The sequence below is a fragment of the Colius striatus genome, chromosome 15, assembly GCF_028858725.1.
Source record: "Colius striatus isolate bColStr4 chromosome 15, bColStr4.1.hap1, whole genome shotgun sequence".
Lineage (NCBI taxonomy): Eukaryota > Metazoa > Chordata > Aves > Coliiformes > Coliidae > Colius > Colius striatus.
The window spans coordinates 1,608,229-1,635,845 of NC_084773.1; the positions used below are offsets into that span (position 1 = coordinate 1,608,229).

Below are 27,617 nucleotides of genomic sequence, written 5' to 3' on the forward strand. Positions count from 1 at the left end.
AAACAGTCTGGCTGGGCAAGCACATAACAATAAAGGCAGCTACTTAAGACTCAAGTTGTTATTTCAGCACGACACCATAGTTATGTGGGGGTACCAATTTGTTTGCTCCTTCTCCACCTATAGAAATGGAGATATTAAGTTTTGAAGGGAGAGTTAAATCAAGAAACATTGTAATTTTTTTCCTCTTCTGACCACACAATAGTTTTTGAACCCTTCAGCAAAGATGCTGGTTGAGAAATCAGTATTGCACAAGATTATTTTATTAACTATTAGTGGCAATAAAACGCTGAAGTTTTCATATCACAAAATCACTGAATCTTAAGGGCTGGAAGGGACCAATCAGTGCAGCCCCCCTGCCAGAGCAGCACCACCTAGAGAAGGGCACACAGGAACTCATCCAGCTGGGTTTGAATGTCTCTAGAGAAGGAGACTCCACAGCCCATCTGGGCAGCCCCTGCCAGGGCTCCCTCACCTCAACAGGGAACAAACTCTTCCTTTTGTCTCTTTGGAACCTCTTCTGTTCCAGCTTGTACTCATTGCCCCTTGTCTTATCATTGGCCATCACTGAGAACAGCCTGGCTCCAGCCTCACACCCACCCTTCAGATATTTATAAACATGAATAAGATCACCCCTCCATATAGTAGACTGACAAAACATACACATGCCAAATGACATTGTAAATCACATCATGGAGGAAATACTCCTATCATTGAGCACCATAGTAAACGGTAGTAATTCACACATGCAAGCCTGCTTACATATTCTTCCACATAATCCTGAATCAATCTGGGACACAAAGTCCCCAGTTCCTCACAGGAATGCCCAGAGAGATTCAACACCCACATTCCATTCCAGCACAGCTCCACCACACAGGCAAACCTGGGGCTCTCCAGGTGTGAGCTGGGAAGTAACTGTCCACGGTTCAGAACAGATGCCCTTCAAATACCTCCTGCAGACTTTGGGCAGCCCTAAGACATGTAATTCTGCTGTGGTCAAACAGGTCTTATACTCCAACAGAGAAGCAAATGATGACTCTCCCTGAAAATGCCTTATACAAATGCTCCTAATTGTAAGAGCCAACAGTTTCCTGCTGAGAGCTTACAATTTGCTGAATCTTCATGCCTTCCTCTGGTCTTCTGAGGGGCAAATTTGCCTTGCTACTTCCAGTTTCAGGAATGGTATTTGATTCCATTAATTGACCAGCCCTCTGTGACTGTTTCTGGCACCACAGATGTGCATGCCACACATTTTGGATGGGGATTTAATGGTGCATGTTTTCCAAGGCCGAGCACAGCCATGCTTCTATATACTATTGTAACATAGGTAAACATTACAAAAAATACACTGCAATGATTCTGTCTTAAAGTATATAGAACTACACATTCTAATTATTTGTAGAATCTTTTTCTTCTCAGTCTTTAGTATTCCTTTAAAATATGCTCTGCCAGCTGTTACAAAAGTGGGTATCGTGAGATTTGGTTCAATAACTAAGGAAGTGAAAATCATGAAATTTCATTCAAACTACATTCCAGTTCTGAGCTCTGTTTGGCATGCTCTGGGAAGCAAGGAGCTTGTCTGGTCAGATAGTTAAACTGACCTTTAAAGGCAAAATATCTGTTGAGAGTCGTGAGAAGTTCAGTCAAAGGGATTAATGCAGCTGACCCACTGCCTCATGGAACCACAAGATATTCATGTAACCAGCTATTGCTCTTAAATCAGATGGTCTATCAAGTACTTTAGTCAAGGAGAGTCAGAGTGCTCAGGGGTTTTCATCAAGACTAGTTAATTATTATTATAATGGAGACTAAGATTGGAGCTGAGGCTGAACTGTTTCCCTGACAGGGTTGTTAGCCCCTGTCCCAGGCTGCCCAGGGAGCTGGGGGAATCATCCCCAGCCCTGGAGATATTGCAAAGCCATGGAGCTGAGGGCCATGTCTTAGTGGTGGGCTTGGCAGTGTGAGGGGAGGGCTTGGACTCCAGGAGCTTCAAGGACTTTTCCAATCAAAACAATTCTGTGATTCTATGAAAAACAAAACCAAAAAATCCCACAACCCTACCTAGATTTTTTGCAGAAAAGATTTTAACATTTCCAGAGAAAGTCAAACAGAAAGCCCATTACTTTCCTTTGTATTCAAACACTGAAAAATGGTATTAAGCCTGAATGTCTCCCACATTTTATTTAAGAGAACAATCCTATTATCAATTTATAACAATTTTCTTAAGGACTACTTTAAATGTTAATACATTTAATGCTAAGGAACTAATCAACTACATTTTGAAAAACAGAGCTCGTTCTTTTGAAACAAAGGAATAGTTTGGGTAGGTAAATATGACAACATGCAAAACAATACAATGATGGTCAGTGACAGCATTATGCCACAGCTGTATTCTGTAATTCTCACAAAGACAGAGCCCCTGCATAGTAAGATCACGGATTTCCATTGGAGGATAACTGATGAACTGTGACGTATTTGAAATGTAGGCCACTATTTGAAAGCCACTGTATTGATGAGATAACTCAGGGATATAAAAATACTGGAAGAGGTCATTAACTTATCTCATACTTTGGTGGTGTATCCAGAGGGGAGAGTAACATCTTTGCATGTTTGTATCTCACGTGCTTTCCAGGTTAGGCTGAGAGGTGCACTGTGGTACAAAAACTGGAGAGAGACACAGATGGAGTCACAGATGAACTGTCACTCTTTTGCTATTTAAGCCAGATACACCCAACTCTAAAGAAAGCAAATCAAGGACGAGGACTGATAGTAGTAAAGTTACAATTGTATAACACAGGTGTTTTCACATGAGCCAAACATACAATACGTGCATGAGTCAGAAAAGAAAAGCAGTTACACCTATTGCCACAGTTTCAGGTTAAGCCTAGTGCACATAGGAAAATTATAAAGAACACACAAAACCCTACTTCTGCTTTAAACTACTGTTTAAAATTATTCACTCTTACAAAGCAATAAATATATATATAAAGTAAACTTAAATCTAGTGTTGCAAAAGTATTATCACTTAACACACTACTGTTGTAGTGGAGGGACAAAAGTGGTCACGTAATACTGTGGAGTGTTTTGGGGGACCTTAGGGCAATAAATCACTCTGCACTCTTCAATTTACTAAATAAGCAGCATTTCTCCTTTTAAGCTCATGGATGACAGAAGTTTCTGTACTGACATTGTTTATAGCTGCATAGCAGATTCGTGGCTGGAATTATGCTTACATAAGTAATTGATTTTTGGTTCAGCAGCAGAAGATAGGAAACATTAAAAGCAAGTAACTTTGGTGTTTGCTTCTTGGGGGAGAAAACTGTTCTCTTCAGTATTAAACAAAGTACTGCTGCCTTTTTGGTTGGTTTTTTTTCCTTAACAGAATAAAAGGCTTGACTTTGTAAAACAGAGTGTGACAATTGACTTTATCCTCCTTTTACTTCATAAGCCATTACTTAGGACACTAATCTTGGACTGGAATACCCATGCTCAGATCCCAGCTCCTTCAGGTCAGAATTTGACTGGCACACCATAAATAAAACGGGTTGCAAGCACAGAAAAAGAAATTACCACACATATGCTCATTAACCAGAAACTTGCACATCTCTACTTACAGCAGAACTGGAAAGACACTATGATAGTTTCACTAAAGTCTATTTAAACTGAACCAGGAGTAAAGATCGTATAGGACCACCTCACTTTCAACATTGCATTGCTTCTAAAAGAATCATCTTTACAACATTAGTACTGTGTGTATAAATACCAAAACCACACCTTTTTTCAGCACAGCTTTTAAAACCTTATCTGAAAACAAAGTTTACTCAGTCCTCCTTTCTCCTCCTTTAAACAAAATCTTGTCATTTGCTTACAGAAAAAGGTACCTCCAGATTTGCCTGCCTGCATGAGCAAAACTAAGAATTTCAACGCTGCACCAAAGACATTCTCCTTCTCAAACAGCCCTGCTTTGCCATCTGGAAAATGAATTACAGTCACTCCAGAATGCATGGCATCTGGTGGGTAGATGCAAGGGGAGGCACAGCATGGCTAGTGGCAAGAGGCAACCAGGAAGCCGTAAAGCACTTCATTTCCAGCCTTTCCAGACACAGGCATGAAGCACTGAACTGAGTACCTCCAAAAACTGTTCAGTAAGGAACAACAGATAAATAACAGTGACTGTACTGAAACCAAAGTATTTCTAAAATATTTTAACTCCTTTCCTCTTCCTAACTCTGCCCCACTCCTTTCAGCCACTGCCAGACAACTTCACAGACTAAACCTAATGACTGGAAAACTTCCCTGCATTGTTTCCAAACTCAGGATAAAACAAACACATATTACTGTGAAACAGACAAACTGAGCACAAGGTTCTAAGTACAGCGATTCAGAAACTACAATTGTGTAGAAGCACGTGCATTGACAAGTTCCATACAGTTATGTATCCTGCTTAACAACATGGTATTCAGTCAGCTGCAATATTTGGAGCAATGGTTGGTATCTGATGACAAATTCCATTCTAGTAAGAAGATTCCTTCCCCTCTCATTTGCCAAACAACATTTAAAGAGATAGTGTTTCTGTAAACATCCTTTAGATGGGAGGTAATGCCACCAGCAATCACTGCAAATATTTTATCACCCATCAGCTAAAAGGGATTCAGAAAGGAAAGCCACACTGTCTGGTTGATGCTGTTCAGGAACCCCGCGCAGCCTAGTTCCTGAGCTAGTGCAGCTTGGGTAGAAACAGCTGGTATTTTGAAGGATGCTCCAACATGTTTACAAACTGTAGGCAGCTGAAGCTCTTGTTAATGTTTTAGAAAATTAATTTGAAAAAAAGTGTGTAGAGACTTTTGTTGCTGAAGGCATTACCATCACTCCACTGGTTATGCTAATGGTGTTCTTCCCCTAGTGAAATACATCTAGGCGCCGGGCAAACAATTGCCACATTTTCCAGCCTATTTAACAAGTTGAAAACATAACTCTGCTCATTATTTCCTCGTGACAGTAAGGTTTGAGGAAAAAAAGGGTGAAGCTTTCTGGAGGTAAGAGGGTTTTATTTTATCTTTTTAAAACAACCAACAGCCTAGACAACCAGTTATCCTACTGACCACTCCTACTTCCAAGGAAACCCTAAAAATGGCCCCAACACCATTCACAGGAAGCTACTCTCTGAAATGCCAAACCATACAAACAGCTACAGGTTTTTGAAAGACAAAGAGGAGAAGGTCAGGAATTCAGCCACTCTGATATCCCACTAAAAAGATAGATCAGCTGATTTTTTAAACAGAGAAGATGTTATTTTCTGGCCTGTATGGTCCATAAATTTAAAGGTAGAACACTAGGCACATTATTAATGAGACTGTTATTACTTAAAGCTTTTGGTGTTCATACAGCAACAACAGATGATTTGGGCTGCATCTCAAGGACCAAACCACATATGTTTTTCCATCACATTACTACTAAACTGAAACATCACACTTCCATACTTTTCCCCCTTTGAGGAAAAAACAAAAAAAGATGATTCATGACGCAAACCTCTCCAAAACTAACAGAGCTCCTTCTCTTCCCCTGCCATCCATCAAACGTTACACAAATGACTACTTGACAAATCTACTTTTAACACCTCTCATGGCTGCTGAGGAATTGCAAATGTAGTCTTTTGCTAATGCTGCTTAGAAAGTAGCTTTTCTTGAAGGAATCTAGCAAAACAGGAATTTTACCTTATCACAGACAAGCTCTGACCACATGCACAGTCAGTAACTCATAAAAGCTATTCAATTACTTAATTGTGCATTAATTTCTGCAAATCAAGAATTCAGTAAATTAAAACTGAGTTGCAAAACACTGATGTCTAACCATACCTCTAATTTTCATGACCTAACTCTTGGTCTGTATTTAATATCTGTCTCTTCTCTGAGTTAACAGATTGGATTGGATGAATACCCAATTACCAATCTGGTAGGAATACAACCAAATCAATAATGTAATTTATCACAAAAGAAGAAAAACATCCATATGGAGAGTCCACTTATTTTCATGAGAAACATAACCAAGAGACACTTCTTATCCTCCCTTAAACTCAGTAAGGCAAAAGTATTCTGAAGAAGTCAAGCTCTAAATGAAAGGTTGCTCTGGGCTTGTTAATAAGAGACATCCAAGAATAGACAAACCCTGATTAAAAAACCCAAACTGTGAAAGCACAGAAGAACCACATGCATAGAAAATACTGTTACATTTATTTACAGAATGCAAAAGAAAAACCTAGGTTAAGGTGTTTCTATTGCCCTCAACCTGGTCAAGTAGCATTTCAGCAAGTATCATCCTCCAAAACAAAAGAAGTTAAGATCAAAAATGACACCTCCGTTTACTGGAAGAGTCCTGAATGTCAAAGGAAGCAAGATTTTTAGTAGAAGCATCACATACAACTTCTTCATTATAAGGGGAGTTTTAATCTAACCTAAATTGGAAAAAAACAAGTCAGTGATTGGGAAAAAAACAAGTCAGTGATGTAGCCAGTTCTGCTGCCAGTGATGTCTGCAAACATGCCCAGGTAAAGGGACACAAATAGCACACCACTCTTCAAAGCAAATTCTTAAGGACAGTTTCCCTATGAGCAGTTCTATGTTGCAGCTATGAGCTGCTGGAAAAGGCAACACCAATTCATTTCCTGAACATTCCAAAAGCAGGAGTTCCAAGGAGAAAAGCAGAAGTTCTGCCTACCCACTAAATTCCACCATAGCAACACTGCTCATGGCAACACACTCTGATGGGATTTTTTTTCCAGGCTGCTCTGCACAGGATTCAGCTGTGGCATTAGCAGTGGGGAGAATAAGGTGCTACAACTAAGAATGGGGGAACATGAGTATCCATCTCTGCCTCTGACCCACTGGTTCATCAGAAGCAGCCCCATATCAAGATCCTGGTGCTCTGCTTCATGCCCTTGACGTTCTGTCTTGAGAACAGGGGCTACCTTTTCCCATGTATTTGTACAGCACAGAGTACTACAGATAACATTAATACTCTCAGTGTTGTTAGGTGAATAAAATAATCACAAGCTACAGAAATAACGACAAAGCAATAAACACAAAACATAGAAGTAGTGATGTACTAAACTATGCAATGTATTACACCTACAACTGGGAACACAGAACGAACAACTCAAGCATGAAGGGAAAACAGTCTACCATCAAAAGTCTATATAAGAATTAAGGTTGAGTACACATTTTAGATTTGAAAAGAACTGTAAATACTCTCCAGCTTGCCCTTATGGAACCAAATCAATTCCCTTGCACTCCTTCAACAAACGTTGCATAAATGAAAAGCAATATTGAAATAACTACAACACATAGTTAAGACTTTTTCAGTTTCTTTCTTTGTTATAAGGCCTGTATATATTTTGAACATGTATGTGCAAATCGAAATGCAAAAGGCAAATCACGTGACAAAATTGTGTTCTATTGGAAATTTCTCAATGATTGAAGTATTAACTTTGCTATATAATATTTACCATCCTTATTACAAGCATGCATTATTCCTTCTGGTTCTACTCAGAACAAGGCAAACTTGGGAAGAGAAAATAAGCAAGGACTGTGTCATACCACTACTACCGTGTAAAAATGCTCTCACTGTTTTCCATTTTTCTCAAGATGAATCTCTCATCAAAAAACTCAAACCAAAACACAAAAACAACTGCAAGAAAACTCCCCCCACAAGCAAACCTCAAAGGAAACTGATTGTTGAGACTGTCTTTGTAACTGATGGCATTCTTATACCAAGTTCCATTTAGCCAGTCAAAAAACTTTCAGGATCTTAAATATTTGCAATGCTGATTTGAGTGCTCACACAGTAAAAGTTATTTAAACCTCTGAAAGTGCTGATATCAAAAGCTGCCTCATGCTTATTGCCCATAATTTTTTCTATAGTAGCAAGCAACAGGACAAGGGGTGATGGGATGAAGCTGGAAGACAAAAAGTTCCACTTAAACATAAGAAAAAAAACATTTCCCTGTTCAGGTGAGGGAGCCCTGGCACAGGCTGTCCAGAGGGGTTGTGAGGCTCCTTCCTTGGAGGTCTTCAAGACCTGCCTGGACATATTCCTATATGACCTGATCTAGGTTGACCTGCTTCTGCAGGGGGATTGGACTGGATGATCTCTAAAAGTCCCTTCTAGTCCCTACCATTCTATGATTCTATGATAATTTGCTATACAAACAGGTGGAAAGTCCTGGTAATAGTACAATTATCTCACCATTAATACTTTCAACAGAAATAACAACATTCAAGTCTAATTCTACTATAAATACTGCTTGATTTGTATTTAAAAAGAATAAGCTCACAGAGTCATCATCCTCTTCAAGAGTGTTATAAAAGAAATTGTTCTCAACTCAGACTTAAAGCAATCTCTTTTTTTAGGATCAGCTGATATTCATTGCATATTTACTATAAGATGGTAGCCAGCACAAAATTCATTCTCCTAAAGGAACTGATTGATATGAATGAAGAACAGTAAAAACTGTTTTGCAGGTCTTGTCTACGTGAGGATTTTATTGCCAAGTCTATTAGGGCAGGGATTTTAAAGTACAATAATTCTTCTGTACAAGAAATATCAGCTGTGTGGTGTAGCTTAATTATTTGATGTATTAATTACTAAACTTAAACCACATAAAAGAAACTGTTGCCAAACAACAGTAGTGTTCACAGGCAAGAAGTGTGGAATAGTAGTTCCAGGCTCCCATGCATGCAAAGATGACGCAAGCGACTGCTGGTGCATGTGCAAGAAGCATGGCTTGATCAAAGATAGTCCTGTATCAGCTTTTCAAAACATAAATCAAGACTGAACAGGTATGGATTTGGTACAATGCATTAGAATGCAAAACTATACCCAGGGCTTGATTGTGCCATTTATTAGCTGTTTCCAAACCCTTTTATTTCCCTGTGGAAGTGTACTTTCTTCAGCTTGCCAGAAACAGATTTTTCACTGTAGTATCCTGAAAGAGTGAGAAACAATGTGTGTTTCTCATTCATTCTCATATTCTTAAACTGAACCCATGTACTGGAGGGAAGGGTGAGGTGTTACTACAAAATCAGCACAGGCTCAGTATACGAAGTTTTGACATAGTCTGCAAGTGACAGTCCTTATTAGCATTTTCCTTCACTATTTTCTCAATAACATGAAAGTGCCTTTAGAATACTGTTTATAATTGAAAGACCAGTTCCCAACCTTCTTGTTTTCATATGTGCTACATATGAAACTATAATCTTCCTTTACATCTGAACACTTGCTGTTCAGCACAATTATGGGACTAAAAACTCTACTTTCACTAATTATTTGTCTTTACCCAATTACTAATTCTACCAGCTTATATTGTTGCCTTCTGAAAACAGCCAACTTGATTCCTGGAGGTATGAGAAATCAGTCCAACTCAGTAAGAGCAGTACTGAAAAAGCAGAGGAGGCGTGAGCAGTATCAAGCATTAAATTGTAACCTTGATTTTCACAATGTTACAATAACCCCCATAGGTGATAAGGTTTCCAGACATGAGAGCATTAATAGCAGCATATATACACTGGTCTTACAGATGGTCACTTCACGTAAAGCCTACTCCTGAAGCACTGAATAAAAAGAAGCCAAACAAAACCTTAGAGATGCCACTTAGAGATAAAAAAGTTGCACATTAGCTACGCTGGCACTGAATGTCTGCTCATAAACAACATGGACTTGCTGTATCCTTTCCCTTCACCATTATCAAGTAAGCAATTAGTGACAGGCTGTAATGATGACTGGTTGATAATGACATCATTGTATGCTTTCCTTCCGCTGAAATGGAAGACCAAGTTTGGATAATAAGTAAACAATGAACTCCATCAGGAAATATCTTTACCTTCCCCTTTAACTGTTACCAGCTCTGAGGGAGGGTCTGTTTTCTTTTGTTCAGCTTGTTTTGGTTTGTTTGGGTTTTTTTGAAGTACAGATCCACTATACCATAAGTCTAAATAATTGCTTCCATGACAGTGGGAACAGTTAAATACGAAATTACAGTAACCATTTCTTCTCCATAATTAATGATTTTCATGACAAAGTAGTTAGCCAAATGTGTATCATAAATTTTCTTTGATGACAAGTTCAGAATGAATTAAACTGGACAGGGAGCTGCTGGAGAGAGTCCAGTGCAGGGCACCAAGACAATCAGGGGTCTGGAGCATCTTCCTTATGAGGAAAGGCAGTGGGAACTGGGCCTGTTTAGTCCGGAGAAGAGGAGACTGAGGGGGAACCTCACTAATACAAGTATTTGAAAGGTGGATGTCAAGGGGATGGGGCAACACTTTTTTTCTGTAGTGTCCAGTGATAGGATGAAGGGTAATGGACAAAAGCTGGAACACAAAAAGTTCTACTTAAACATAAGGAAAAACTTCTTTGCTGCTTAGGCGAGGGAGCCCTGGCCCAGGCTGCCCAGGGAGGGTGTGGAGGCTCCTTCTCTGGAGGATTTCCAAACCCACTTGAACATGTTCCTGTGGCCCCTGAGCTAGGTGGGACCTGCTTTGGCATGGGGGTTGGATAAGATGATCTCTAAAGGTCCCTTCCAACCCTACCATTCTGTGATTCTGTGAAACTGGGAGCTGCTGAAATACAATATATAATATAGTTCCTCAAGTAAAGCAAGAGATGTGGTTGAAAGCCACAGATAGTGCTAAACTATCACTGAAGAGCAACCTTAGCAACACAGGTGCAGTGCAGAAAACTCAGTCCAAATCCAAAACACTCAAGGTCATGTTTGTTTAAGAAACCAAGGACCATTGTGGGAAATCTACACGTGCATACATCTCGTTCATTTCTGGAACTGCCGCTAACTTTAAATCTATTGCTTTTAAACAGAGTGTGATTTGTACACACACTGAGACACTTCTCTATTAACTTGGCATTGCATTGAGTGCCCACAGAAGAGGATCCTTCGTGTCAGAAAGAGTTAAATTCATAAATCCTGCTACTATTCCTTCTCTGAATACACAGAGACAAACAAGAACAAAACCAAATACCTACCAGCTGCAGACAAGAACTTGTATTTGCACTGCTTGGATTCAATAAATGCACTTCAAGGCTGCTGATTTATACAAATTAGTTTGAAGTGGAGGTTGAGATGCGATTAAAGCACACCAGGGTGTAAAAGCTTGCAGTCTGTCTGCAAGAGGATCAAGGGTTTGTGTGCAAATAGTACTACCACTTTCAAGACAAGAAGCAGTGAAATATATTGATACGCATGAGTAAGAGACCACTAACAATTTAGGCTAGTTTTATACCTTGTGTAGGAACATAGAAGTCTAACTCAAAAATGATATGCATTATGCATACACTTGTCTCATAGGGAACTGTAAAGATCACATTTGGTTTTTGTATAAAACCTTTAGCAGTGAACTACTTTGAAGAGGAATCATTTTGAGATAAAGAGTTAAAATGGATATCTTAATTGCCTGAAACAAGCTTTACAAATTAGTAGTTTTCAAATCTTACATGGTATATAGCTTAGATGACAGCATCTGAGGTGAGCTGAACAGTCTTAAGGAGACTTTTTGTTGCACTAGTGGAATGTAACTGCTAGTTACTTGGTAGCTGTGTCGTATCAGTACAGCACACAGCTTCGTTTCCCTTTGCTCTTCATTCAAAAAAACTGGATAAAATTTCAAACATGAAACACACAAAGGGCATCAGGAGTGATCTGTTAGACAAATGTCTATTCCAGCATGAAAATAAAAGACTCAAGCTTAAGACAGAAATGTTTCCGAAGCTAAATTAATCTGAAATCCTTATTCAAAGCTTTTGAAGCAGGAAACTTCATGACACCATAAGAAGTATCAAAAAAACCTCACTGGATTTTTTTTCCAATGAATCAATAATAAAATTAGTTATATATTATTCAAATACAAGAAACATCACTGAAATAAATTCAGCATTTTGTTCACATACCAATCTGATTTAAAGAAGAAAACACAAACAAAAATCTGGCACTCCTGGTCATCACTGGAGTATCAGAAACTCTCTGTGTGGAATTCTACATGTTAGACACAATGAAGAAGGGACACAGCAATACAGACAGGATCACTGCTAGAACCCCAGGAGCAGCACACCAGGCACTTCACTGGAAAGCCAAAGGATAATTGCTACATTTAACATTAAGACTAACTTCAAGCTGTTAGTACCTACGCTGTAGGTAAAGTCATGCTGGTGTCGCTTCAACAAAAGCTGACATGAAAAAGTGCATGTAAAGGGACTGGTCTGGAATACTCCTTTCTTCCTTTCTAACAGCTTTTCATACTATAGCATGCTTGGAGTGCAAAATGCACAACAGCAGGACAAAGTCAGAGACAGCATAAGTTAGAAGCTGCAGAGTGGCATAAATCTAATTAAGTCTTAGTGGTAAGACTAGAAGAATGTAAATCAGAACCAGATACAAATCAGCTTCCTCACATGCAAGTTGCACTGAATAAGACTTCCTCTGGATTCTCTAAATCCAGCCCAACATTCCTACCCTGTGGAACTCAAAATCCAACTGGAGTCTTAGACAATAATTCACCAAAAAGAATGCCATTTTGCTTAAAAAGAAATGAGGATACATGCTCAAAAAGCACATATTAAAAATGTATTAAAAAAAAAATAGGTTTAGCTTTTGCTTTTCTGCAAATACATGTTAGTTTACAAGATAACCCTCCCAGGCCAAAATCACAGTTGAAACTGTTCCCCCAAGGACTTCCATTGCCATTCATTTTACCAGTAATAGTCAATAACTGCAGCAATCAATCAAATCACCCCACTACAGGGGAGTCAGTAAAGACTTGGTACTTAGCCAGTACCACAGTGAACATGCAATAACAGCAAAACCAGTATCAATTATACAGCTAAGAGCCTGAAGAGTTCATCAGGGTATGAACCCTTCACTTCAGGAACTTCTGAAAGAGCAAGCTACTGTCATCTTGACTACTTGAACACATGCAAAAATTCTGGGACTTGTCCAAACACACTGTTTGTTTACTTTGCAGTTACTGAAGCAAATTGATTAGCTGCAGCAGTAAATGAATTCTTTCATAGAACATTCAAGACAATTACTTTTCAAAAATACAAACAGAATAAAGCAACAAAGACCAAAAGAAAAAAAGCCTAATTCCTCTTAAAAGGTGATTATATGCATAGAAGCTATACACAAAAGCACCTGTGAACCCAAACTACCATCTCTCTAGTCAGCTGATACCCCAGATGTATCTACTTCCCGAGTGCTTACAGAACCCAGAAAAGAATTGACAAAAGACACGTATTGCCAAGCATGCAGGTAACAGTCTGCTCTCCACAGTAACACTGCAATTTGTAAGAACTTCAAATATTATTGTAACACGAGCTAATTCATCTTAAACACTTATCATGAGTGTTTATTACCCAAATGATTGGCAACATGAGCCTCTGTAGCTGCAACTGACATAATTTACTATGTTAAAATCCTCTACTCACCTTGTAGAGGCAGTGAAAGGAAAACGAAGTGCTCATTACTAATGGTAACAGTCCACCTCCTAGTTTTTATGGACTGAAAAGGAATCTCTGCAGCCCACTCATACCTACCCAGTTACATGTTCTTAAAAGAGAATACATCTAACTGATATTATTAAGAGCTATGAGTTCTCAAACCACCCTTAGTTTGACAGCTATTCCATTACAACTTTCTGTCTCCTAACAATGCAAATGCAACTGGAAAAAGAGAGGTACCTTTACGTGAATTGTTGAGTACATCTTCAGGATAAGAGGAATGATTCTGTCTTGCACACTGATCAACTTAAATTCAATGTACTGGTTTTGTACCTCAGGAAGATGACCTTTGAAAGGCTTTTAAATTCATTTTTCTACACATCTTAGGTTCAGTAAAATGAAAAGATTGATAAAGGCAGCATCTAGGCTGACACAGAGAGCAATCCTAAGCATATGGATCCAACAAAGCAGAGAACTAAACTTCAGACTTACGTTTCTCATCATCAGCATGTACTAGAGATGCTGCTCTCGACAAAACATCCAATGGAGTCTCCATTCCTCTCCGGATCCTGAAAAATTAAGAGTCAAAGTTTCAGAGAGTAAACTCACAGGGTCCTGACAATGACATAGCACATGGTATGCCACTTGTTCATGGCACACACACATCAGGTTTTACTGAAGGAAGTACTAATGAAGAGTGCATGACCACAAAGAAACAAAAATCCAGGTTTCTGTGGCTCTATTTTATGTTATACCAGCATGGGATTTTAAAAAATGAAGCTAATGCTAAAACAAGGAAGCATTGGAACTAGCTTTCCCACCAATCACTCATCCAAAATGAACCAGAAGACTAAATCACCATGTACTTGACTGAAGTTGATACCTGCTTCTCATGTATGTTGCTACACATTGTAAGGGGTTTTGCCTCCTATATGCTGGCCTTCCATCCCAATAAACAGCTACTTGAGACAATACCCAAAGATGCAACTCATCTGAAGAGGACAGCTGGCCCAACTACCTATGAGCATTGATTGTTTTAGATACATAGCATTTAATAAGCTTGCACTCCATACTCACCTGTGCTCAAACTGTAGTCATCCAAAGCTTATAAGCCATTAATTTTCTTACTCATGGAGTTGAACACTGGGGAGGTGTATCTATAGATACACTGACAAAAAATTGTAACTTGTATATTCATACTCACACCTTTCTGCTTTTCCCTCTTTTTTCTCACCTTAGAACATTCAAGCCCCATACATGAAAATATAACCCCATCACACAAAAGCACCCTGTTCAGCACTATGCTAAGCAAAAGACTCTTCCACTAAAAAGAAGTCTAAAAAAAGAAGCAGCTTACACAAGCCTCAAAGTTATACACAAATGGCTTCAAAACTGGAAAGTTCCAATATGAAATTACAAAAGATATGAAAGGGAAAGAAGAAAGAGAGTAACATGTTGTCAAGTGGTTTTGTTAAACAGCCAACAACTGAAATGTCTTTAAATAAGAAGGTAACAGCACAGACAGAACTGCTAAGAAAATATATCATGAAAGAGAAAACCCAGAACTGCTAATAATTTCATTGAGGGTTTTTTTCCCCCTGTGAAACTAATATGCTATTGTGTTATAGGAACTGCTTACTGTTAATTTATTTTACAGTATGAACTTAAACAAAAAAAAAAAAAGGTAGTGGCAACTACAGAAATCTCAAACACATGTACACAGACTTAACAACAAGCATATGTTTGGGAAGCAATTTCCTTGGCTTTGCACTATAAATAATAAACCTCGCTATCCTCCCTCCTTCCTAAGTAATAGCAAAGACTTTAAAACTAACCAAAGTTTTTTAAAGCCTAAGAGAATGGATTTTAAAAGTATATTTAAGTGTTTTTTTTTTTTTTAACTGGGGTGTTTTTTTCTATAAAGAATTAAATCCAGTCTTGTTTCCATAGAACTATGCAAGAGACATACTTGAACTAAGTATAGTGCTTGAGGACAGAAACATGCATTCTCCCTCCCTGTCAGAATCAGTTTGTGCTTGAGAACAGTATTTTAACTAAACTTATAAAATCAGTTAACTCATTTAAAGATGTGGGGGTTTTACAAAAAAAGAACTTGATTCTTGTTTTACTTTGTCTGTCTTCATTAAATACTTCCTTAGATCATATTTGGCCACACACTTCCAAATCAAAGGGAAAAGTTTTGAAAGAGAGCATTAAGTAAAGAAGCCTTCAGCACCATTCCTCTTTGGTACCTTCACCTTTGATACTTGGTTTCTCTCCTGCTTTTTTTTCTTGGAAGTTTAAAATAACACCACTTTGTTTCTGCTCAGACTGTTGGTTACTGACCCTCTCACACAAATTCCCTTAACAGGGTGAAAATTCATCTGGAAAAAAACACACTGAAATATGCCTTGGATGAGGTGATGCAGCTCCACTAAACTGCTGGCTAATGAGTGATTTGGTACTAACCAGCCTTGTCCTAAATTTCTAAGACAAAGCTTTTTGGACAACTCTTTCGAAAATCCTTCTCAATAAAGAACAATGCAAAGGATATTAAGATGTCTTTTATTGAAAACAAACTCTTGTTTTCTTTAAGTTTTTCAGTAGTTTTGAAATAATGGGAGTAGCAGATGCCCAATCCCTTTCCGGAGCATGCACCTACTATGAGAATTAGCTGGTGACAGGAGTCCACGCTGAGAGAAGGAAACAGGAACCAAGTCTTAATTCTCTTCAGGAAATTAGACACTTTAAAAACAGCTTCACTAAAACTGGCCTCAATACAGTTTTGTGGCTTTGCATACTATTAAAGTTCATTCCATGAGAGAGCTGTAGAAGTTTCTTTAACAGTTAAGGTCTTGTGAAGAATGTTGTCTCCATCCAAAAGCTTCTCTGAAGGGATGCTGTTAATACAGAGATCTGCAAATCCCAGGGTGCAATGTATGCTATGAGTTTTCAAACATGCTGAATACATTTACAGTTATGAAAACTACTTTCAAGGAGCGATAAATTTCCCAAATATCTTTCAAACAATACAAACCATCCCTCTCTCCCCAAATGATGCTTACAAGTCAGTGATAACAGTTCAGGAAAGGAATGAAAGTTGTCTGAAAGAATGAGAGGAGCAATCTTGTCTTAGTTCAAAGTTTACAAGACTGATTCCATCTCAGCAAGGACAGCAACTGCCACAGCTCATCCATGGCAGCTTTCAGAGAGCAGCCGGGTCACCCTCAGGAGGTGTCGTGTTTCAGAAAGGAAAGAACTGTTCAATTTCCAGGGTTCTGATGAAAAATGTCAGTGAAAAAAGTAGATTTCTGATAAAAGCCAGTTAATTCTGTGTGTGACACGGAAATCTGTCTATGCAGCAGAAGCTAACCTAAATCAGAGTTGAATTTTTGTAAGTATCTCCATCAAAGCCAACTTCACAGCCTATGTGCAAGCCCTGCTCTATGCCCAGATCTTATAGGAGAAAAGAAGTTGCTGGCGAAATACAAGTACACAAACCTAACTTCCTCCTGGGAGATCTGATTTCAACACTACGGGAAACAGTTTCATGAGTATCTTACTTGTTACAAAAATGTGACTGTTAAATTAAAAGAGACACAGGCCAAAAGCACTTTTACAGGCATCCAAGATATTTTTATCTACTGTAACTTCAAACACCAGTTTATTGCCTTAGTCCTTCTATTTATCAGTTACAGCTTCCACTCAACATTTCCCCAGTCTGTTGTCTCACCTGTGCTGCAGCACAGAAACATTATGGAAAGACATAGAACGTAACATTATAAGGATGCAATGTTTGAAAGACAAATAAGTTCCTACACACTGGTCCACTACTACATTTGTCATGCAACACCTGAACAACACAACACTCCTCACTGTAAGGAAACAGCACATTATTTTCCTTCTCCCTTTGAAGCCTGTGCAATTTCCATGTATGTAGGGAGCACTCTCAGCTTTGCAAATGCCCAACTCTTAACACTTTTTTAAAGACTAGAGAGAAACTAGATCTTTTGAAAATTAACAGTTAAGTGCTCATGGATTTATACTGCACCTTCCAAGCACCAGAGAAAGCATATGGGGAAAAACCTAATAAGTTGCTTGTTTGAAACTTAAGTAAACACGCACCAGAGACTAACTGCAGACTGAACAATGAGACACTTATTCAGTCCCACGAAAAGCTATTACTCACAGTGGGGTATGTCAGGAGAGGTTTGAAATGAGGAGAACTTTACATTTGATTTAGAAAATCAGGGGGAATAGCAAAGGGACAGAAAGGAAAGAGACACACAAAAATTTGTGGCAGCAATCTCCTTTATGGGGATGTGATGGCTTTTGTCTAACACGGATCTCAACTAGTAACCACAGTAACAAGTTAGATGAGGGAAATAAGGGAAATGTGGGACAAAGAAGACAAAAGGCCTGTACAAAAGACATGCTGTGCAGATAAGAAAAATCAGAAGAAACTAGACATAGTTTGGACATGAAGATCTAAAGAGAGGTCACAGCTGTAAAGACACTTGGATTACAGGTCTGACTGACAAACAGAAGAGTAGCACAGTCAACAGCACATTAATAAGAAACATCTGAAAGCAGACACTAGTAAAAAGTATCTCAACCTTGTTAAGCGAAAACTAGAGACAGACATCTACATGATGTCAAGGAGAGAGAAAGGCTGAACTTTTCATTGATGTAGAGGCAAGTCTGGTACTTGAATTCATTTATCTGGTGAAATTACAGAGATCAGATTGGACAGAGAAGAAGTGGATTAATAGACAAAGGCCACTTTACAATGAAAAAGTGAGACAAGAAGGGCAATAGACTTTAGAAATAATTAAGAGAGGACTAAAGTAAAGTAAGTATAAATGAACACAAGCAACAGGAAAAACAAGATTAATTGAAGAGCTTGGTCAAAAGCAGCTCACATCTAAGAAGATCCAGGCATGGTACCTCCCAGTCACACTCATAGCAAAAGTAGCTGGGGAAGAGACTCTGACTGATTTCAATGGAAAACAGTTAAACTGAAGAGGAAATCCAGACACAACTTACCAATACAATCAGTAAGTCTACAGAGGAAAGAAAGATAAATCAAGACCATAGTGCAAACTAGGTCAACATGTTTTACTTTTTAATTAAGAGAGAGTAAAGCCTAATTTATACAGTGAATGAAAACAGATAATCACGTTGTGTTCGATGTGTCCTCAGTAACCACAATACATTAACATTCCGTCACCTCCACTAATACAGGAACTTCTCCTTGAGGAGAACATAACTCCTGTGTTGATTGTGTAGCCTGTAGCTTGTGATTACCATGTATCACTGTGTATCACTGATCATCCTTCTGCATTTACAACTCACAGGCTTCAGAGCGAGTTCAGGCTACCTGGACAAAGGAATCATCAAACGCCGTTGTTTTTGTAAAGAAAAATTTACTTCTAATAAGAAGATGATTCAGTATTTTGTGTTGGGGTTTTTTTTCCACCATGCTTGCCTTGCATGTGGATAATGTGTTTGAACAAGCAAATCTTCAAACAGCAACAACTTAAGGATTTAACTTATCACACAGAAAGTTATGAGCTTAAAGCAAAGCTTTGGCATTTTTACTTTGTGCTTTTTGTTTTCTTGTTGTGTAAATCCTTCTTAACGAGGTAACACTCTAACAAGAAAGCTATTAGCAATAGTGTATGAATCAAAAGATAATAAACTTATGAAATTCAATGTGGAAAAGTCTAACCTGACCACGTCTTGTATCTACAAGATCACTCAGCCTGTCCTATATGTTATATGTTCTGCTACAAACATATTATGAAACATCTAACCACAGTACAAAGAACTGGAACTACTTTTTATAACAAAAAACCCTTTCAAATGTATCTGAAAAGAAAAGGAACCTTCTCAGCATCTCCATGTTATCAAAGCTTGATACATACAATCTCCTGATGCTTTATCGTATGAATGGGCTTCTTCAGTTAACATGCCCCAAAGCTCTGCATCAGTGATTTTCTACCCCCTTTTAGCTGCTTTCATACTACCAGACTGTCAAATCTATCCCTTTTCAGCACCACTCCTGGGTGCTCATCACTAAGGCACTGGCCTAATTCCTGCTCAAAGGAGAATGGAAAAGCTGCGTGGTAGCGTTCATCTCACCGAGCTGATATGTCCTCATTCCCCTCAACACCTGTGGTAGATACTGGAGATTCAGCAACCACTGTTCCAGCCCAGTAGTTTGCTTCAAAAAACAATGCAAATGTACAGCACAGACACACCCAAATTCTACCAACAGTCTAACGGGCCAGATCTGTGTTTTATTTGTGACCAAAAGTAGTTCTTATAGCAGATCCCAAAAAGCCTCATAGCTTGAGTCCAAATAGGGAGATTATAATTGATGTACCAACAAGAGCAGAGGGAAATGTAGTGAATTTAAGCAAAACATACTCTGTATTAGAAATGCCCTCACAAGTAAGCAGATAGGAAAATACAAAGGCCAAGAAGTCTGAAGAAGAGACTTTTTTTAAAGCCTGTGTATTATTAAGGCAGGAGAGGCAGAGTGCTGCCACATTTTACACAGTTTTGGACCTAAGGGTTCTTAATATCACTGCCAGCTAAGACAATTTCACTCAGGTTTCACAACCTACAGCTTGTTCCTCTACAAGGAATACTCTTTAAAGAACTCCCTGTTCCAAAGTTAGAGAAAATCTAAGCAGAAAGATTACTCTGCAGGAGAAATCTGTGAGCTCTTGATCAGTTACTCGTTTTCCATTTAATCAAAAAGTATCCATTATTTCTTGTTCCTGATAATCCTGAAGCACCAACAGAGCAAAAGGGAAGTGAGCTGGCTTCATGGTTTCTCAAATGTCAGTGGAAACGGTTGTTAAATTCCCATTCATCGCACTTTCAGGCAAGGAGTGCACTGGTGTCATGTGCAGTCAGCTTGAGTCAGAAAATTAATTACTTCTGATTACATCTGGGAAACATAAAGCCAGCTTGACTGAGCAGCCTGAAAGCACACTGCTAAAGATTAAAAAAAACCGTCTCCACAAATGGAACATACTGGACGCAGAGCCAAAAGCCTTAACAGTGCCCTTTGGACTCATTCTAGAAGACTTCACCACAGGACCCTCTGCTACTGATGAAATTCCAAAGCTTTTCTCTGTTAGAAAAATACACTCTATTGAAGCCAAGGTGTGAATATAAGACGGCAGCCAAAATGCTCCCCGCTTGGTCCTGTCGCTCTGGAAGAACTTTCCGGATAGGAACGTACGCCAGGACATTTAAAAGTTCGCTCTCGCATCCTCGCCTGTCACCTGTGCGGCGTCCGGGGCTCGGTGAGCCGTGCCCTGCAGCTCCCGCCCTGCCCTCCGGCCCCCGCGCCGTGCCCTGCAGCTCCTGCCCTGCCCTCCGGCCCCCGCGCCGTGCCCTGCAGCTCCCGCGCCGTGCCCTGCAGCTCCCGCCCTGCCCTCCGGCCCCCGCGCCGTGCCCTGCAGCTTCCACCCTGCCCTCCGGCCCCCGCGCCGTGCCCTGCAGCTTCCACCCTGCCCTCCGGCCCCCGCGCCGTGCCCTGCAGCTTCCACCCTGCCCTCCGGCCCCCGCGCCGTGCCCTGCAGCTCCTGCCCTCCGGCCCCCGCGCCGGGCAGCCCCCGGGGGCGTTGGCGAGCGGCGCAGCGCGGGCACCGGCAGCGCGCCAGGAACACGCCGCTGCCCGCGCCGGGACCGGCCCCGCCGCCCGTCCCGTCCGCTCCCCTCGGCAGCCGCCCGCGGGACGGCGCGGCACAGCTCGGAGAGCTGCCGGCTCCTCCGCTTCTCTAACCGCGTCTGACGGGCTTTCCCCGGCCGCCGCCGACCGCCCCGCGCAGCCCCTGCCGCAGCTCCCTCGGAGCGACGCCGGGGAGGCTCCGCTCCGCTGCCCGTCCCGGGACCAGCCCGGTTGCCCGTCCCGCGGAAAGCGCCGCAGCGCAGCGGGCGAGGCAAGGGCTGCCCGGTCCGCGTCCTGCCCTGACAGGGCCCGCGGGGCGACGCTCCCCGCCCCGCCGACACTCCCCTCGGCGCCCCGCGGCCGCCCCGGCGCCAGCGGCGGCCGAGAGACGCGCTCCTCCGGGCCGCAGCGCCCGGGGCCCGCCGCCCCGCCGCGGCACCTGTCCCCTGCCTCCCGCCTCGAACTTTGCGGCCGCTGCCTCGGCCCAGGCCGGGCTCCGTTCGCGGGCAGATCCCGGGGCGGGGCGGCCGGCTGCCGGGGCCGCTCCCCCGCTCGCGGGCTCACTCACCAGTGTGCTCCCGGGCGGGCGCGGCGTGGCTGAGGCGCCCGGCGAGCGGCCGGGCCGGGCCGGGGACGAAGAGGGCAGGGGAACGGGCTGGGAGGCAGACGTCTGCTTGCTTACGGCCGGGCCGGGGCCGCGGCGAGCCCGGCAGCGGAGCGGAGCAGGCGCGGCGAGTCCCGGCGCCGCTGGCCCCGGCGCCGCTCGCTGCACGGGCCCGGCAAGGAATCCCAGGAATGATGGAATTCTCCTCCTAGCAGGTGGGGAGAGCGGGACGGCCCCATTGGCCAGCCCCAGCTATGAGCTCAGCATAATTAGGGTAATGAGGCGCTGACATCATATCCTCGCAGGTAGGGAGAGCGCGGCGCGGGAGCAGCCGCGGAGGAAACGGCCGCCGCGCCAGACCCCGCCCCACGGCCGCCGGGGAGGTGGCAGCGGCCGCCCGGCCCCGCACAAAGCGGCCCGGCCCCTCCGGCAGCGCCTGCCTCGAGGGGGTGTGTGTGTTTGTGTGTGAACCGGGCGGGGGAAAGGCCGGGCAGGCGGAGGGAGGGAGGCAGGAGAAGGTCACTATGTCGGCTGCGGGAAAGCGAGACCGGCGAGGGAAAGGTAGGGCAGGACGGAGGGGGCTGCGCTGCCGGAAAAATAAATCACGCCACTGCCCTTCCCCCCTGTGCGCCTGGGGAAGGGAAAGCAGGCTGCACGCAAGAACTCTGGGCCTGACTGCTACCCCTCCTTAAGCAGCTTTCCTAGAGCTGAGGGAAAACAACAACAAAGTTTCTCTTAAGAACAAAGTAAAGTGACTATTTAAAAGCAGAAATACTGTACCACACGCATTTCAAGTTGCAATGCACCATCGTTCTCAGGACTAGACCTAAGAGCCACACGTTAAAACAGGCACAAATGCCAGAAAGCAAGCTTTTCAGATTCTAAGGTAACGTACTATACAGGCTGGGGGACAAGCGAGACTACATCCACACACTCGCTATGAAGACAGGAGGTCTGCACAGATGGAGCATTTTCCTTACTTCCTGTTTACTGACAGTGTTCCTGACGCACATTTTTGCAGAATCCCTTCTTGCATTGGATATGACTCATTCAGCCATCTGAGGAAACTGCCAGAGTCAGACTCGTGTGAAAGCAAAGCTGAGCTATCACTGTGGTCAAAAAGCTCATACACTTCCATCTGCAGAGTACGAGCTCCTGGCTACAATGTCAAAAAGTCTGACAGCTTGCCAGAAGCCTGAGTGATCCAGTCCCTCAAAACTGGATGACTGCACACCTGCTTTCCCCCTCCCAGCCCATGGAACACAGCACATTCTCCCTCGTTCCCATGGCTTTGCAGCAGTGTTTGTTCCAAGTTTGACATTTTCAAGACTCCAGCAATTTAGGAGCACATCTCGCTAAAATACTTTGACTGTTGTGAGTAATTGCATGAAATGAAACTCAGACAGCTTGTACCTAACAAAGAACTGCCTCAGCAGCTGAGCTGATTTCACCAACCTGCTCTGAAGAACCTCTATGTTTTCTGAGACAGACACTTTGGCTTTGGGCAGGACGTGATAGAGAAGCAATGAACTCATGTTCTGTTGTCCACATTGAGTACCAGCCACTTTCCAGAGGATCACGTCCCAGAGCACTCTGTTTAACCTTTACAGTGCCACAAGTAGCTGAGGTTGCTTTGGTTAGCTCTTGGAGTCCATTGCAAAGGGAAAAAAAAGGGACAAGAAATCAACCTGAGCCCCACCACAAAAAGCCTCAGGGTTCCAGATCTGTGATGGAATACAAAAAGGGCCCAGGGCAACAGCAATACAGTGTCTCAGTGCAATTGTGCTTGTGCTCTGGCTCCTCCTCAGCCCTTCCTCCGCCCCTCCATGTGACAGGCAGAGATTCTCATGTAATAAATGCCTAAGTGTATAAATGGCAGCACAAGTGTCTGTGTTTTCTCAAGGAAAAAAGTACCAAGACACGCTGAGGTTTATTTTAGACCCTGCAACTGGGATTTATGTGTGTATGAGTGGAGGGAGCACAGCTCCCACGTGTGCCCAGAGGCGCAGCCCAGGCAGCAGCCCAGCCAAGGGGCGTGGGAGGCTGCACCCGAGGGAACGGCCACGAATCAATCCACACACCCTGCAGTTTGACTCCTTGAAAGATTTGGAGCCCGTGAAAGGTCTGTGCTGCCCAGTTCCAATTTAAAATAAAATAATCTATCCAAAGCATGCCAGAATAACCAATATTGAAGTATTTTCATATCCTTGCAAGGACAGGTCATGGGATCTCAGGGCCATCCAAAGCCAGCCAGAAATGCATTCCAAATGCTAAATGAAATCCAGATTTAGCCTCACCACAGTATATAGAATAGAATAGAAAGATTTCAGTTGCTAAAAAACTGAAATGCAACAACCATAAATGTTATTTTATACATTTCTTAAACTCTTCAGCTAGGACAGTTGTAGCAAAACATGGTAACAGTTCTATATTTTTTAAAGTTGATACTGTATTAATAGACTACTGGAAAATATTTTCATTACCAGCAAGCAGCACAGGAGTTTGCCATTTTTCCAAATATTAGATCATCAGTCAAAATAGCAACGTAAAAAAGTGTCTGAGAGAGAAAGCATAAAGTTACCTGACAAGAAAAAGGGTGAAATGCAGAAAATGGATCCACAGGCACTGAGAAAAGATGTGAAATAGACGTGGGCACGTATCACGAGAGTGCTATGGACTCATTACACACTTCTTACATGTGTGTCTTCAGGACAAGAAAGTATGCTGCTCATAATACGCTGTTCCTAAGTGCTGGAGGGAAGAGGTAGGAAGGGTTTCTTTGTTTAAAGAGATAGAGCTCCTGGGACAGGGAGGAGTTTGAAAAAGGAGAGGTCAAAACAGCTTTTGATCCTGTGGATATGCTGTTACAGCTCCCAGCAAAAGTTTTAGAACAGAGCACTTGTGGAACACCTAAAGAGTCTGAGGGAGCATCAGCCTTCTGCGAGCAGTGATCCTGGGCACTCCTGTACTAACACTTGTAGCACAGATAGACTTCCCCACTGAAGTTCAGAGTCAACTTCTGATAAAACAAACAAAAGAAATGAAGTGCAAGTCATCAAACATTGGAAATATTTGGAAGCAAATCTTCGCTGCTACCACACCGTAAGGATGCCTTGTCAAAGCTGCTGAACTCAACACATGCCAATGCTTGGGCAAGCTGCTCAAAAACCAAACTCACAATGAGTAAAGCAAGACCAATCTTGTTTGATGAACCATGTCTTGGTTTGCCTGGGTGTAAAGATTTGTTTTCCATTCTGCCCATACTTTATAAGTGAAGGATATCAAAGGCACTTTGCCAAGCCAGATGCCAGCAGAAACAGACTGCACTGAAACACAAAATGGACCGAGGCAGTTGAGGGTTTGTACCTGAACTGAAATAAGGGCGGTGCTTCAGCCCCCCTGTCAGACAGCCAGGTAGAGCACTGGAGGTATGATTCAGATCCTGGGACTCACTCCAGCTGCCACTCCTGTTCCATGTGTATATTAATCACTGCAAAATTAGTGACATTCTCCATACAGCACAGCCAAAACAACAGAAACAGATTTAACCACAGATTCTGGGCTCCCCAGCTCCAGAGGGACAGGGAAGTGCTGGAGAGAGGCCAGTGCAGGGCCACCAAGATGATCAGGGGACTGGAGCATCTTCCTTCTGAGGAAAGGCTGTGGGATCTGGGGCTGTTTAGTCAAGAGGAGACTGAGGAGAGGACCTCATTAATATTTAAATATCAAACTGGTGGGTGTCAGGAGGTTGGGGCAGCACTTTTTCCTGTTTTATCTGGTGACAGGACAAGGGGTGATGGGATGAAGCTGGAACACAAACAGTTCCATTTAAACATAAGGAAAAACTATTCTACTGTTGAGGTGAGGGAGCCCTGGCACAGGCTGCCCAGGGAGGATGTGCAGGCTCCTTATCTGGACATATTCAAAACCCACCTGGACACGTTCCTGTGCCCTCTGATCTAGGTGGGACCTGCTTTAGCAGGGGGTTGGACTAGATGATTTCTAAAGGTCCCTTCCAATCCCTACCATTAATCACTCCATGGGGGAGCCAGGACTGTGAGTGACCATGCACCTGGGCTGCAGCAGCATCAACCACAGCTCCTCACTGCTCTGATGTAGAGGACTCTTGCCAAGGAAAGATTTGCTACCCTGAGTTTGTGCAAGAGCCCACATCCCCTGGGCCCACTGACCGTGCTGGTGAACAATGCGTTAGCGCAGCGTCATGGAAAGACACCAACGTTACATGAAAAACAAAAGCTGCTTGAGCATTTCTGGGTGTATCTGGAGACATTTCTTTGAACAGTTACCACTGTGACACTACTTGGTGTAAGGTTTTTCTTTTCTTTTTTTTCAAATACAGAGGATGGAAAGGACCTGAAAGCAGAGGGGAAAATAAAAGGTGCTACATCAAATGCAACTGCAGTCTATAAGGACACCTGATGGTCCTGCTCTATAGACCCTACTTAACCATTAATGTTGTAATTAGTATTGAAACTAAGCCTGACATCTGTTCCATGACCAACAGAGAAAATAAAACATTTCCACCGTAATAACAGTTGGTTAAAATTGCCTTGGGCAAGTATCTCCCTACATGTGGGCCACAGCAGTGCAATGCCTTACTGTTGTGAGAGACTAGTCACAATATACCAGCGCGAGCCAGAGGTGGATAACGCAAAGTGGAATGGAACTCAAATCTGTTTTGTTAAGCTATTTTCAAGTGATTTCTGCTTGTAAGATGAGCAGTGGGGGGCACATCTGTGTTGCTTCAATCAACAATACAGGAGGAAAGCTACAAAGAGATGGTTCTTTTTTTTTTCATTAGGTGCCCATGTAAGGAAGTAATTTGCCAGCTGGCATTCACCGAGTGAAAGAGCAATTCAGAGGGGTTCTTCCAATTTCTTACTGCAATCTCACTTCTGTTTTTCAAAAAAGTAGCAATGCAGATGCTCCTCTCACAACAGACAGGAACACACAAAGTTACATCAAGTCTGAAGACACATTGAACTCTATGGAAAGACGATTACATTTGTGCCAAAAGCAAACGCTTTCCAAAGCCATCACAAAACACCCTTATTTGGCACAGACTCAAGGGATATCATTGCTTGACAATATCAGTCAGTAGAGTCACAATGCACACCTACATCTGTCCACATCATCTTTTAATAAAACAGGTTCATTTTACACCAAACGACAGCAGCTTTAAAAATCATGGCTCAAAATACATTTTATCACAAGCAAATGATGCAGCCTTACAAGCAAATGTTCTTTCTTCAAGGTTAACTCTGCTAAACCCTGAACCTAATAGTTTCCCTGCAAAAACCTAGATTCCTTCGTGCTGCACCTCAAAGCTACCTTACAAAAACACACCCAAACTCCAAATGCATGATTTTAAAAAGACACTTTACATTTCTTGAAGATAGTTTATTATTTCATTAGACCACAATGTGTTAAATTGCAGTAATACCAGACAGACAAGTTGATCCAAACCGTAAGCTGATGGAGATGGTTATTTATTACCTGCTTCAAGACAAAGCTTGCCCTCTTCGTAATTGTCTGCCCCATCATCCCAAGGAAGATGAAAAGACACAGTATAATTTCAGTTGGAGCAGGGTCATAACAGCAGCACAATCTTCAAGCAAACAATGAGATACTTTCAGAGTCAAACAGAAACATGAACACCACTAACTCTGTTCTTTCAGAACATTTAACCACAGGTACTTTTTGCTTGCTTTGTTCTAGGCAGGAGGAAGATTCCACCCTATGGAGGTTCCCATCAGATGAAGACAGACAAGATAGCCGAGCCAAAAACAAAAAACCCCAAGGGAGTGT

At 42.1% G+C, this 27,617-nt stretch overlaps 1 protein-coding gene across 2 annotated transcripts in view; it reads right to left on the bottom strand.

Annotated features, from left to right (window-relative positions):
- Nucleotides 1-22,014, bottom strand: part of VGLL4 (vestigial like family member 4) — a 96,308-nt gene extending 74,294 nt beyond the window's left edge. The window contains exons 1-2 of one of the 2 annotated variants that reach the window (XM_062008382.1): nt 21,753-22,014; nt 13,987-14,063 (exon numbers count right to left, since the gene is read on the bottom strand). In XM_062008382.1, coding sequence (XP_061864366.1) covers nt 13,987-14,050 — 64 coding nt within the window. In that variant the 5' untranslated portion in view covers nt 14,051-14,063; nt 21,753-22,014. Of the gene's footprint in view, nt 1-13,986; nt 14,064-14,571; nt 14,589-21,752 lie in introns of those variants that run through there. The other variant, XM_062008383.1, reaches the window with a different exon arrangement.
- Between the last annotated feature and the right edge of the window lie 5,603 nt (nt 22,015-27,617).